The sequence below is a fragment of the Eurypyga helias genome, unplaced genomic scaffold (genome assembly GCF_000690775.1).
Source record: "Eurypyga helias isolate BGI_N326 unplaced genomic scaffold, ASM69077v1 scaffold13731, whole genome shotgun sequence".
Lineage (NCBI taxonomy): Eukaryota > Metazoa > Chordata > Aves > Eurypygiformes > Eurypygidae > Eurypyga > Eurypyga helias.
In genome coordinates, this window is record NW_010230281.1 from 880 (window position 1) to 12917 (window position 12038).

Here is a 12038-nt window from a genome sequence, read left to right on the forward strand (position 1 = left end):
GGAGCAACCTGGTCTAGTGGAAGGTGTCTCTGCCCATGGCAGGGGGGTTGGAACTGGATGATCTTTAAGGTCCCTTCCAACCCAAACCGTTCTGTGATTCTGTGATTATCAGACATATCTGGGGGGTTCTAATGTTTTATGAAGAGTGAAAGTGCCACACGTCGAAGCGGTCTGTGCAGTGAATTGTAAAAAAAAAAACCAAAAACCAAACCCAACCAAACAAAAAACCTCCCAACAGGTCAGGTTTTGACCCTCTGATGAGGTGAGGTAGAACAGATTGAAAATCTGGTTTCTGCTCTGTTCACCCAAAACTCTGGTGATGCTCTGGGTGATTAAACCAAAAAAGCTGCTGTCTGTGGCTCCAATTTCAGGGTCGTGTTTTCTTTCGGAGGTTGCTTCTCTTTTAAAACTAACACTAATAGTACACAGATCCTTTTGTTAGCAAAAATTCTGGAAAATACAAGCTAAATTGGGAATCTCCGAATTTGAGCCATATATATTCCATATATAGGGTTTTGGGGGAATAAGAGGTTGTCCAGCCAGGTAGAGTTGTATTTTAACTGACTAAAAACTTAGCCAGCCCTTAAAATATGTTAAAAATAGCAAGAAATCTTGAGCTTTTGAAGCCTGAGGAACAGGCACTTCTGGAGCTCCAGAGGGAAACCTGTTACTCCCAAGCCGAGGCACACAAAGGCGGCAGAGATTCCTAGAAGCGGTGAATTTTCTAGAGGACGGCACGCTTTCGCATCCAGCCCTGTGCTGCCAGTTGGGAAGGCCCTTAAAAAACGGGAGTATAATAGATCTCCCAAAGCACCGCATTTCCCTACGGAATCCAAACTTTTGCCGTCGACGCGACACTGAGCTGGAACGGGTGCCCAAAAGGAGCACTTGGCTGCTGGTACCGCCACCGCGAAGAGCCAAGGAGGCTCCGAGTATTTTCCACGTCAAACGTACCTGGGACTATCCAGCACCTCTGCCACTCCTGAACGATTTACATTAAACATACAAAAGCTGGAAACCTCTCACAGATGTTTTTTCCCAGTTTTTCGACGCGACACTGAGCTGGAACGGGTGCCCAAAAGGAGCACTTGGCTGCTGGTACCGCCACCGCGAAGAGCCAAGGAGGCTCCGAGTATTTTCCACGTCAAACGTACCTGGGACTATCCAGCACCTCTGCCACTCCTGAACGATTTACATTAAACATACAAAAGCTGGAAACCTCTCACAGATGTTTTTTCCCAGTTTTGCAGGCACATAAACCACATCCCAGTGTGCACATAGGAAAATTTACTAAGTGACGTGTCAACCTCCGGAATTGGAGGCCAATGCTCTGCCCGGTGTGTTTCAGGGATTCTGCCTCTCCTCACCTTCCCCTTCACTCCCTTTCTCCCGTGCCTGCCTGTTTCCCCAGGCAGCTCCCTCTCTTCATTTAGTTACTCATCCTGGGCCTCTGAGAGCCCAGGCTTTGGAGCAATCCCAACTGCTGGTGCTCTGCAGGAGCAGTCCTCGTTCTCTGAACCAGCCTTATGGTCAAGCAACGCTGTAAGGCCAGTGACTCTTTCTTTTGACTTTTTATTATTATTGATGAGTCAAAAGAGAAGAAGAAATCAGGTAAAATACAGGTAGGGGAGAAGCAACTTAAAAATCCCCCCAAGACGTGCAGAGACCTGGAGGAAACTTGCTAGCCGCTGGAGCTGTGACTTGGAATTACACTTACTCACTTCGGATTTTCAGATTTCTCTTGCAACCACAACTACACAGAACACTTAATCGCTTCAGACCTAGGCATACTGTGCTGGAATCACACCTCAAACCTAACCATACTTTTACCACTTCAAACACTTCCAAGTAAGGCACCAACACTCTAAACGCTCCCTTAAACGTCTTAATTTGTTGAGAAAAACCCTCACTGACATAAGGCTGTCACAAAAGCTCTTCATTTACTCCAGCCAGTGAGTAGGCCAGCCATCTGAAAAGGGGAACCTCAGGGTTTCCAGCTACCAGCGCAGCCGCTGCTGCTTCTCTCGCAGCCCAAGCACGTAAAGCACCGGGATCGCTCCTGTGCTCCCTTTCCCTGTGAACGACACATTCACACCCTTGGAAAAGGATCTTTCCTGTATGTGAAAACACCACTGAAAGCAATGTTTTTCAGAATGAGGCCAACGTGGGTGCCTGAGTACGTCCAGGTAGCGCAAGGGCACTGCAAACCACCCAACCTGAAACAAACCTCTGCCATATTCACGGGCAAATTGAAACAGTGAAAATTCCTGGTCATCGTTAATTGCCCTTTGCCATGTACTCCATTTGCCCGCTTCAGAATGACCTTGAGGGCTTTATAAAAGCCTGTATGGCCAGAATCCTCGCTGACTGACCAGTTAACCAAGAGCTGACCGTATGCTGAGAGCCAGACCTTGGCAAAGTAGCCTCCAGCAGCGGCCCAGTTACCTTTTCACTTACCACGTCGTCTCCGTAATCCCCGTTGAGGCGCAAGGAGCTGTTCAGGAACTGGCTCTCCAGCCGGCTCTTCAGCTCCTGCACTTGCTTCTTCAGGGTCTCCACCTCCTGCTGGTGGCCAGTCTCAATCTGGCGCAGGCGCTGCTGGATCACGTCGGTGTAGACGGGCATCCCATCGTCGTCCAGGTGACTTCTAGCGGGCTGGTCCGGGCTGCTGGCCGCCTGCTGCTTACCGACCTGGCTGAGCAGCCACTTCTGGTGCAGGTTCCTCAGGTGGAAGTGGGCAGAACTACAGCTGGCCACGGAGACCTGGTGACTCAGGGAGGCCTTGATCCTACCGTCCTCCCCGTTCACACAGTGCCCGTTTGTCGCGTGGTACTTCTGGGGGATACCAAACCCCGCAGGCTTCTCCGTCATCTTGTTCTCAGGCTCCAGCTCTCCGTTACACACCACCTCGGCTTTACATTCAGCTAAAGGCAAGGCACAAGGGGAAGGCATCGGGATGTGTGTGTTGCTGCTACCAGAAGTCCTATGCACTTTTGTTCCCAGTTTTTGAAGCTCTAGCACTGTCTCCCCCTCCGGCCTATTCTCGGTAGCTCGAGGCAGTTCATCAGCACTGTTGTCCATCAGGAGAGGCCTATGGTAAGGACCCTTCGGAACGAGCTCCTGCTTCGCTTCATTCTCTGTTAAGGTCTCCGTAGAACTCTCAATGTTGGACATTCCTGCCTCGTGTGGGATTGTAGGAGGTAACAGAAGGCTTGACTGCGCTGCATTGGACAGGCTCTCCGCTTCTCCCTCAAGTTTGCCAACACCCTCCTCCTCCACGTTTTTCTGAGTGTCTCTACTTGCAGAGCCCTCCGAAGGAGCGGCCTGAGGTAACTTCTGGATAGAGTCGGTGAGATCAGAACGCTCAGCCTGCTGTCCTTTAGGCTCAGAAGCACCTTGTGAAACTGGATGTGGGCTGGCTCCTGGATTGTTCATTAGTACACCTCTGTCCGCCTCAGCCTTTGCACAGAGGTCACCGACATACCCGTGCAGACCTTCAGTTCTCTTCTTATCCAAGGCCATCTCCTCCCCTTTGCCTCCTGTCTCTAGGCTACCCCTTAAGTGCTCCTCCAGACCAACATCCTCCGTAGTGGCCTCCTGCAAGATGTTCTCCATCTGTCCCTCTGCCACACCCGCCGCAACAGAAAGTTCTGCTCCAACTGGAGCCCTGCCTTGCTTACACGGGCCATCTCCGTCAAACGGGTCGTCCCCGGGGTTACCCAGGCTGCTCAGCTCCAGGGACCGACGGTGCTCTTGCCACTTCTCATTGAGGCTGGGGTCGCTACTACGTCGATTGGTTGTAGGCACGCTGCTGTCACAGGCTGTCGTCAGATTGTCAAAGGATCTTGTCTTTGGTAACCTATGAAGGTACAGGTGATCAGAATCCCAAGTCAGGGTATTGTTTTTTAAACATTTAGCTATTATGGTTTAAAAACTTCCCCCCAGGTAGGACAGTAACAATCTGCTAACTAATGGGCTGCTGTGAAGCGTTATCTAGGAGCACATTTTGACCATCTGTAGTGCAGAGCTGCTGCAGTACTTTCTTTGTTTGCCATCAGGAAAATATGTTCAATCTGACTTCAAACATTCCCAAAATAAGCCTTTTACCACAAAGCACAAACGCTCGCAGTCTGGGCACACCTCATTAACACGTGCTCAGAATCACTGTACAGAACAGCAAAGAAACAGTTATGCAACACAGAAAAAGAACTCCAACTCAAGACAGGGAAACGAAAGTTAAATCCCACAAGGATACACGGAACCCTACGCAGCGATGCCATACCCAGAGCTTAATTCTATTTGCTGATCTCCTCTCTGTTACGCTGTATCACCGCTGGAATGAACAGCTTTCGAAACTGAAACAGTGCTTTGGGTAGGTCAAACAGGCCGACAAATAAATAAACCTGTGAAAAATACTTCCCCTCCCACCGCAAGCGTTCGCCTCTTTATATCCCACAATACTCCCTGTTGATCTTACTTCACAGGATGGGATTTCTGGGCTCTAGGCTCACCTGCCCAGAGGCTGATCTTCAGGGCTAGAGCCTGGAACAGGGTATGGGGCACAGGTGTCATCAGCGGGCGTGGAGGGGGACGAGCAGGGCAGGTAAACAGCACTCCAGAGCATTAAATTACGCACATGGCACACCGGATACAGCACCTGAGAAGGGAGAAGGCACAACCTTCAGCAAACCGCTCGCTCCCAGGATGCGGAGAGGTGTCCGCCTCGGCCTGCCGGACTTGGGTCCAGGTCTGCGGCTGGGAGGCCCTGCTTGATCTCCAGGTAAGGGACAGCTGGTGAGCAACCAGGGCCTTGCTCAGCAGCTACGCTTGGATGTACAATTACCTTCTCTTTCAGAGAAGGAGGCCGAGGCATAACAATGCTGGCTTTCAGCTTCTCATGAATGAATTACTGCAATGTGCTCTGTGTGAATCTGCACCTTAATGATGCTTTTTCAACTGCTGAAGAATTCAGCGGCTCGTTGTTAGCGCAGAGATTCCCTTGTACTTGGTGTTAGCCCATGCCAAACGAGAGCTGAACTAATAACCTCCTTCTGCAGGCTCCAATTCATCAACGCTATCCCTGTCTTTATGGGAAGCACTCGGATGTTAAAAATTAAGTACATGCAGAGATGCTTCGCTGAAGAGGCAGCTTGCTCTTAAAAGGGATTCCTCGAATATGGAATATGCTTGTTTCAGTTTAAACACACCCTGGGTCGCTCTATCAATTCCACTGTTTTCCCAGACAACTTTCTGCTGGAAAAGCAGGCCACAGCAGGGAAACTGAGCAGAGGGAAGGCTGGGGGTAGCTTGCTTTTTGGTGGATGCTGCTCTTAAACGACCACGGTTTTATAACAGATGTGACTACAGCACAGAGGCACCTTTCAAACACTGAAGTAAAACCACAAGAAGATGAAGATAAGACAGGAAATTACCAGAACTCCCACATACCGACCGAGGACTCTAACGAGCTCAGTAGGCTACCGAGGCTGAGTCACTGGGACTGCAGGTACACTGCACCTAAGGGCAGCCCAAGGGCAGGACGGCGCCCGTCCGCGCTGCCTGCTTCCGGAGCGCTCTGGGCTCCTCCTGGGCAAACCTGCTCGTGTTCTTGGGGAAAACTTGATTCATCCATAGCTTTAAAAAGTCCTCACGAGTCGTACTCATCGACAGCATCTCGTGCTTTCAGCTACCACATCCACTCTTAAGACAACAGTGTCAGGTTGAAAAGTCTTGAAGGGCCCTGAGGTTGCCTGTCGCAACGACAAACGGGGTCTGCACACAGCTGGAGTGCAGGCGGCATGCCCCGCTCCAGGGAGACCGCCAGCCACAGGGGGCTGATGTGAATAAAAATGAATCTTTCTACAACAAATGTAGGCAGAAACTCTTTCCTACTAAGGCAGGTTTTAATTTTAGTCTACAGACCAATTAAAAGCCACCTCTAGCATATGCAAAAAAACACTGCAGGGCCTTGCAGTGAGGTCTGTGGTATCTGATATTTGACAAACAAGGGTTTAAGTATTTATGAAAGTCTTTGCTGTTCAAATCACGATGATATCTGACTGTTCACACTGCATCCCTGAACCCCTCGCACCCCCTCCTACCCAATACACAGAAAGGTAACAAAGTCCCTGCCCAGAGGCTTCAGTCAGCTGTAGCTATGGGACAGCCAAACGGAAAACCTGAAAGTATTCAGAGAAACAAAGATGGACTAAATAATCAGAGTTACTTTTTCTGATTAGATTTGAGATGAATGTAGACAGTGTCCAGGTTTGTACGCAATTTTATGACACTCCTCTGACACAGCTTCGTTCTCTATGAAGGTCTGTTTGTCAAACACTGATGTTTTCTGTTACGAAAAGTAAAGCAAAATATTTAGTTACAGAAAACGTGTTTCCAGCACTGAGAAATTTCTGAGGTTGCATTTGACATTCCTCAAACATCAGCAAACTCAATGCCAGACTTGAGATGCCAGACCGAGCAGTGTTCAAAGGCGAGCACCAACGAGGAGAGCTGAGCACACCTCCTGGAAATGCTTCTCCCCACACTGCACTCAGGAGGGCAGCTCAGCCCCTGCGCTGTCCCGCTGCTACAAGCCTGGGCATCCTCCTAAGGCACACACTATCCAGATGTTATCCCTGGGAGCCCCTAGCAGGACTCCCCCCACGTGGTGGGGAACGACGGATACGTACAGATTCCGACTGGGAGGAGTAGAGCAGGTTTTTGAAGGCTTTGTTTGCTGCCCGCAGCAAAGACCAGACAGAACAAGTCCGTTCCTGAGTGTGTTTTTCTCCTCTCTCTTTCGCATTGTTGCACAGGAATGTACCAAAGAGGCAAGAGTAGGTGTGCTGCACCAATTTGACCTGCACAGACCAACACAAATATTGTCATATGGCAGAAGGTATCAGCTTAACGTGAGAATCAACATTCAGGCTTAAGAGGGAACAACTCTTCCCTTCACCAGGCAACACACCCCCTTCCTAAAGGCTGACACACAAATGCACCTGGCATTTTTTGCATACCTCCTTATAAACTAGTTACAAGCACTCCAGCATAGCAAAATCTTTTAAAATCATAATTAAAAAAAAAAAAATCAGGAAAACATATAAAATATAAAGGCAAACTATTTGCTCATAATCAAGTACAGAAATCTTGCTGCTTCAAACTCAGAGTTCTGTAGGACAGGCAAAGAGGAGAATCGTGATTCCTGCCACCAGACATTAACGGAGCACAGCAAGGCACAGAACGGTGGGAAGAGCGTTCCTTTCTGTACGCTGCTATCAGTGCACACAGCACCCCCATCCCCATCATTATGCACCCCATGCTGCGGTCTGAGCCTGACAGAACAGCTTAATATCAACTTAACTTTAAGCACATAAATGACTTCCACGAGATTATTGAGATGTTTGAATGAAGTGCCATAACACTCTGGGGTTTACTCTGTAAGGGCAGAGCACTAGGGGTATGTCCCCACACGGCTCCCGGGGAGCAGCAGCGTGCTGCGAAGCCCGTTATAACCTTACGTATCTCGTTTCACTACCCAGCACCCTACATAAAGTCGGTGACATGGCTGAGCTGGCGAGTGGTAATTCAAGTCAACCACAATCACAGGAACGTGCTTCAAATCGCTCAGTGGATCAGACACTTCATAAAAACCTTTATTCTTCAGATTACTAGACCTGCAGTCAGTGACTGCCGCTTTCCCAGGGACCTGCCTTCCGCCTTGAGAACGGATTCTGACCATCCCAGGGAAAATTCCAATAGGAGAGCTGTCCACTTCAAAAGAAAACAAACACAGCTCATATCCTACGCATTTTCAGCCGAAAGACTGAAAAGGTAAAGGGGGAGGTTGTTTTTAGAGGAGGAGCCTTTGAGTCAAAACAAGATCGAAGCGGGGGAAAGTTTTATTGGCAGTAACCGTGACTTTTGTTCAGGCTGTTGGGATGTATTATACCAGAGTTAGGGAAGACTGTTAAATTGGTATCATTTATCTCCTTCTTTGAAGTTTAAAAAGAAGTCCTCAAGGGTCCTGCTTTGGTTTTAAGAGTGAACAGCCCTCAGGTCCCACAAAGTATACAAGTACTTCTGTCTACTGTATCTGGGCAGTTTTCCCGTTTCCTTTATCGGGCTGCAGCGTATCAGAGATGGGAAAACCAGAAACCCCTCGGGGCACGACAGTACGTGTGTGGAAGCTGGTGTAGAAGCAGTCTATAAAACAGCAATCTCTCAAGCCACAACTCACAAGGAATGCTTCGTTAAACTCGAAAGAGCAAGGGAACTGCCTCTGGAGCTGATGGACGCAGTCCAGCCACTGTAAAAACACTGGGCAGCGCTCATTTAGGTCATCCGAATTCTCACCATGGCCACAGCGATCTGCAAACTTGTGGCCAAAATCCAGCCACTCCGTCTCCACTAGCACCTGGAAACCCTGCAGAAATGAAAGTACAGATGAAAAGCTCTTATTTTTCTTTGGTTCAGTTTTCTAAGACAGTCAGCCAGGGAAGGGAATGAGGCAGGTTAAGTCCTCAGTGTCTGGCACGGAAGATCCTGATGCGAGACCTATCTTGGCCAGGCAGGGGGAGTAGGAAATTCACCTTGATCAAAACCTCTGGACCATGGTAACCAACGTTTTGGGCAGGAGAGGAAATTTTAAAGCCCTCCCTTGAAAAGGACGGGCAGATCTGCCTGCCAGAACCCCAACCCATTCATCCACGAAAAGGCCTCCATGCGCAGAGTGCTTCCCTGTGCGCACACCAAGTGGAGTGCAGTCGCAAGGCTGATCATGGCACCTTACGCAGGTGAAACGGGCAGAGAACGTTTCAAAACAGTGCCCAGCTGGGCCTTTGAATGCAGCACCTCATCTTACAGGACATAAAACCCACCACAGGTTAGGAAGGTTTTGTTTCTCCGTGGAAATAAAAATTGCAGAGCGTGCTTATTAAGTCAATGCCTGTAATTAGAGCAAAAATAACAGCTAATAGCAGAAAAGTTTGAAATGTGACATGACAATGCTGAAGACTCGTTTTCCTGAACATTTCTGATCCTTGTCCAGACAGCTACAGCGTAGGGTTTCCTCTGACACAGTGGTGACAAGGAGGAAGGCAAAGGGTGTGTACAGAACCCTGCACTTGGAACAGGAATGACAGCGCTCTCGGGAGGGACCGGCAGGAGGCTCTGTGCCAAGGACAGAGCGGTACTTTCTGACCTGATGGATGCCAACTTCTAGAACCCATGTGAAAAAGGATCCAAGAAGTTTCCACAATTCCATCCAACAGGCGTTGCTACAGTTCAGGCCCTCACGTGTCCGGGGCTTTAAGCAGCAGTTTGTAACACAGTGTTCAGACACGTGCTTCTGTTCTAGACAAAGGCATCCTGCACGTGGGCTGGCAGATGGCATCCAGCCATCACATATCAGCAAGGCTGAAAAGTGCTGGGGGGGGCAGGGAATTCAGGCTGAAAAGCCGGAGAGAAATATAACGCAGAGAGGACACCGAAAATGTGAAACTGAAAAAAAACATGGAGTTGGGAAATCTAGAAAAGAGAAAGGCTTTGTGTCAATAGCTGGCCGAGAAACTGCAACGGTGTAATGGAACCCGCAACGGGTAGCACTCCGTACCACGTATTCCTAAACGAAATGTGGGGAAGCACAGACCATGACTGTGCAGTTACAGCTAAGGGGGACAAGAGGGTCTGCTCTATGAATCGCAGACGGTATTTACACCTACGTGTAAGTGTACCTGCAGACTACTGCTGGTAAACTCCTGCTAGCTTTAGTGCCTTTTCTAGTGGAAAACACCCGAATCATTTATAGCCTCAGAAGGGGCCCCAACTCAGTAGTGGGGAAGCACAGACCATGACTGTGCAGTTACAGCTAAGGGGGACAAGAGGGTCTGCTCTATGAATCGCAGACGGTATTTACACCTACGTGTAAGTGTACCTGCAGACTACTGCTGGTAAACTCCTGCTAGCTTTAGTGCCTTTTCTAGTGGAAAACACCCGAATCATTTATAGCCTCAGAAGGGGCCCCAACTCAGTAGTCATCTCATGCCCTAACAGATGGTTTACAAACCTCGGTGGTCCTGTAATACGGATCTAGCAGCAGTTTGGCCAGCGCCACTATCTGGGGGGTTCGGTCCCAGCCGTCTGAGCAGTGCACCAAGACTGGTCGCTGGTCTCGGTCCACGGCATGAACCACGAGTAGCGCAGATTTCAGAAGCACAGAGAGGTGCTGCAGCCACTTGGTACTTTCCAGAGCTGATAACCAACTGGAAGAAAACAAGGGAAGACAGTCTTTGCTCTTTTAAAATGCTTTTCAGGTTTGGATCTTGGAACTTCTCAAAGCTCCTGTTTTAGTAAGCTGTGAATGTCATTCTTGACTATTGTTCATTTACATCTTGTTAACACTTTCCCAGATCTGTAAGAACCAAAGCCATGCAGTCCACCTGCAGAACAGCCAGCCTCTGGTGCATGCTTTGCTGTGCGACACCTGCAAGAAGCTTAAATAACATCTTTCCAGACAAGAGCATAACACGTCACCAGCAACGGACGACGTAACCACCTGGGGGTAATCACTGCTTCCAGCAGCTCTGCTGTCTCCTTCCTCCCGGCCAAGGATGCCATTACCCAGCAGTCTCGGCTCCACTGCCATATCCTGTGACTCTGCCATTCTACCCCTGACAGCTCCGGGCTTCGAAACAAGGGTGGAACCTGGTGCCTTTGAAACCTCCCGTATCTCAACTAATCGCAGGCGTTAGGAGGTGCTCTTCAGAATCCTGACCCTATGCAGATCTACACAGCCCACTGCGTAAGGGTGGCCACTCTGGGGCTGCTCTGAAAGCACGGAAGACTTAGCAGCAAACTCAAACCAGCGAAGCAGTAGAGGAAGGAGTGGGGCAACTACAGCGTCCTAGTGCAGACCCAACCCCAGATGCTCCTGAGATGATGGGCCATTAGAGGCTAGTTATCCCATAGCAGTGGAGGGCTATGAAACAGGTCTCCTGAAATGACGCTGCAAATGCCAGAGGTACACGGAACACCCCTCGAATTTTCTGAAAGAGAGCCAAGCTGTAAAGAGTAAAGAACCAGGAACAGCAGGTAACCTGAAGTGCTAGCACTTAAAGCCCAACCGAAAACAGTAACAGTCTAGTGTCAATACTCAAGGCTAAATGATAATCTCAGATTCTATTTCTATTCGTTTTCTAGCTTTGCTTCAGTGCTAATAAACCAATGTCGTCCTTTAGCTCAAATTCCATGAAAATGAAAAAATACAGCTTAGTGTTACTACACAGGAAAGTCACCATTGGAAAAACCACTGAATTTCAGTTTACAAGAATGCAGTTGCAGAAACATGTAAACAAAGGCAAAACCCACCAAACATCCACTTACTTTCCCGGATCTGGCATTTGTGTGCAGAGCAAACGCAGCGACTGAAAGCTCTTCCGGATAGAATGAATGTTTGCCATCCCCATGAACACTACTTCACAGTTCGGGTAATACTCTGTAGGGGAGTAGCCAGAAAGAGGGAAAAAACTGAAAACTCCGCTGAGTGTAATTTCTAAGAGAAGCTTTTTCATAAAAACAAACCGCAGTTGCTGGGGACAGATGAAACAATCTGTTTATGAATATTCTGTGAGGAGAAACCAGTACTTGGAGTTTGGTTGGTATCCCAGACATTACAACACAGCAAAACAGGAAGGAGTTAGCAAAGTGTTTGTGTATTTGTTTTCAATGTTTCACTTCACATTACGAAAAGCAGAGTCCAAACCTATGGGAACTGTGATATTGCTGTGCTTGAGGCTATAGAACGTTTTTCGGACGACTGAGAAACTTCCTAACAGACTGCAAAGCATAAACAATATTTAACTGATAATTTATGGACGTTCTTAAATGTGGTGAACTAATGTATGTTTTTATCTGTATATATTCCCTTTCCTAACCACTCAGAAAGGCTGAAAGGTTACTTCATTCACTGCTTTATTCTGAGTTTTTCTATTAGGAGGAACAATATCGCACGCGTGAGAAATACTCCAAGCTCAGGAATA

The 12038-nt window shown here is 48.5% G+C and overlaps 1 protein-coding gene across 1 annotated transcript in view; it reads right to left on the reverse strand.

Annotated features, from left to right (window-relative positions):
- MTMR3 (myotubularin related protein 3) overlaps positions 1-12038 on the reverse strand; it is a 72667-nt gene that overhangs the window by 586 nt on the left and 60043 nt on the right. The window contains exons 13-18 of the mRNA XM_010160689.1: positions 11383-11494; positions 10067-10262; positions 8240-8425; positions 6690-6860; positions 4512-4657; positions 2458-3859 (exon numbers count right to left, since the gene is read on the reverse strand). Coding sequence (XP_010158991.1) covers positions 2458-3859; positions 4512-4657; positions 6690-6860; positions 8240-8425; positions 10067-10262; positions 11383-11494 — 2213 coding nt within the window. The remainder of the gene's footprint in view (positions 1-2457; positions 3860-4511; positions 4658-6689; positions 6861-8239; positions 8426-10066; positions 10263-11382; positions 11495-12038) is intronic.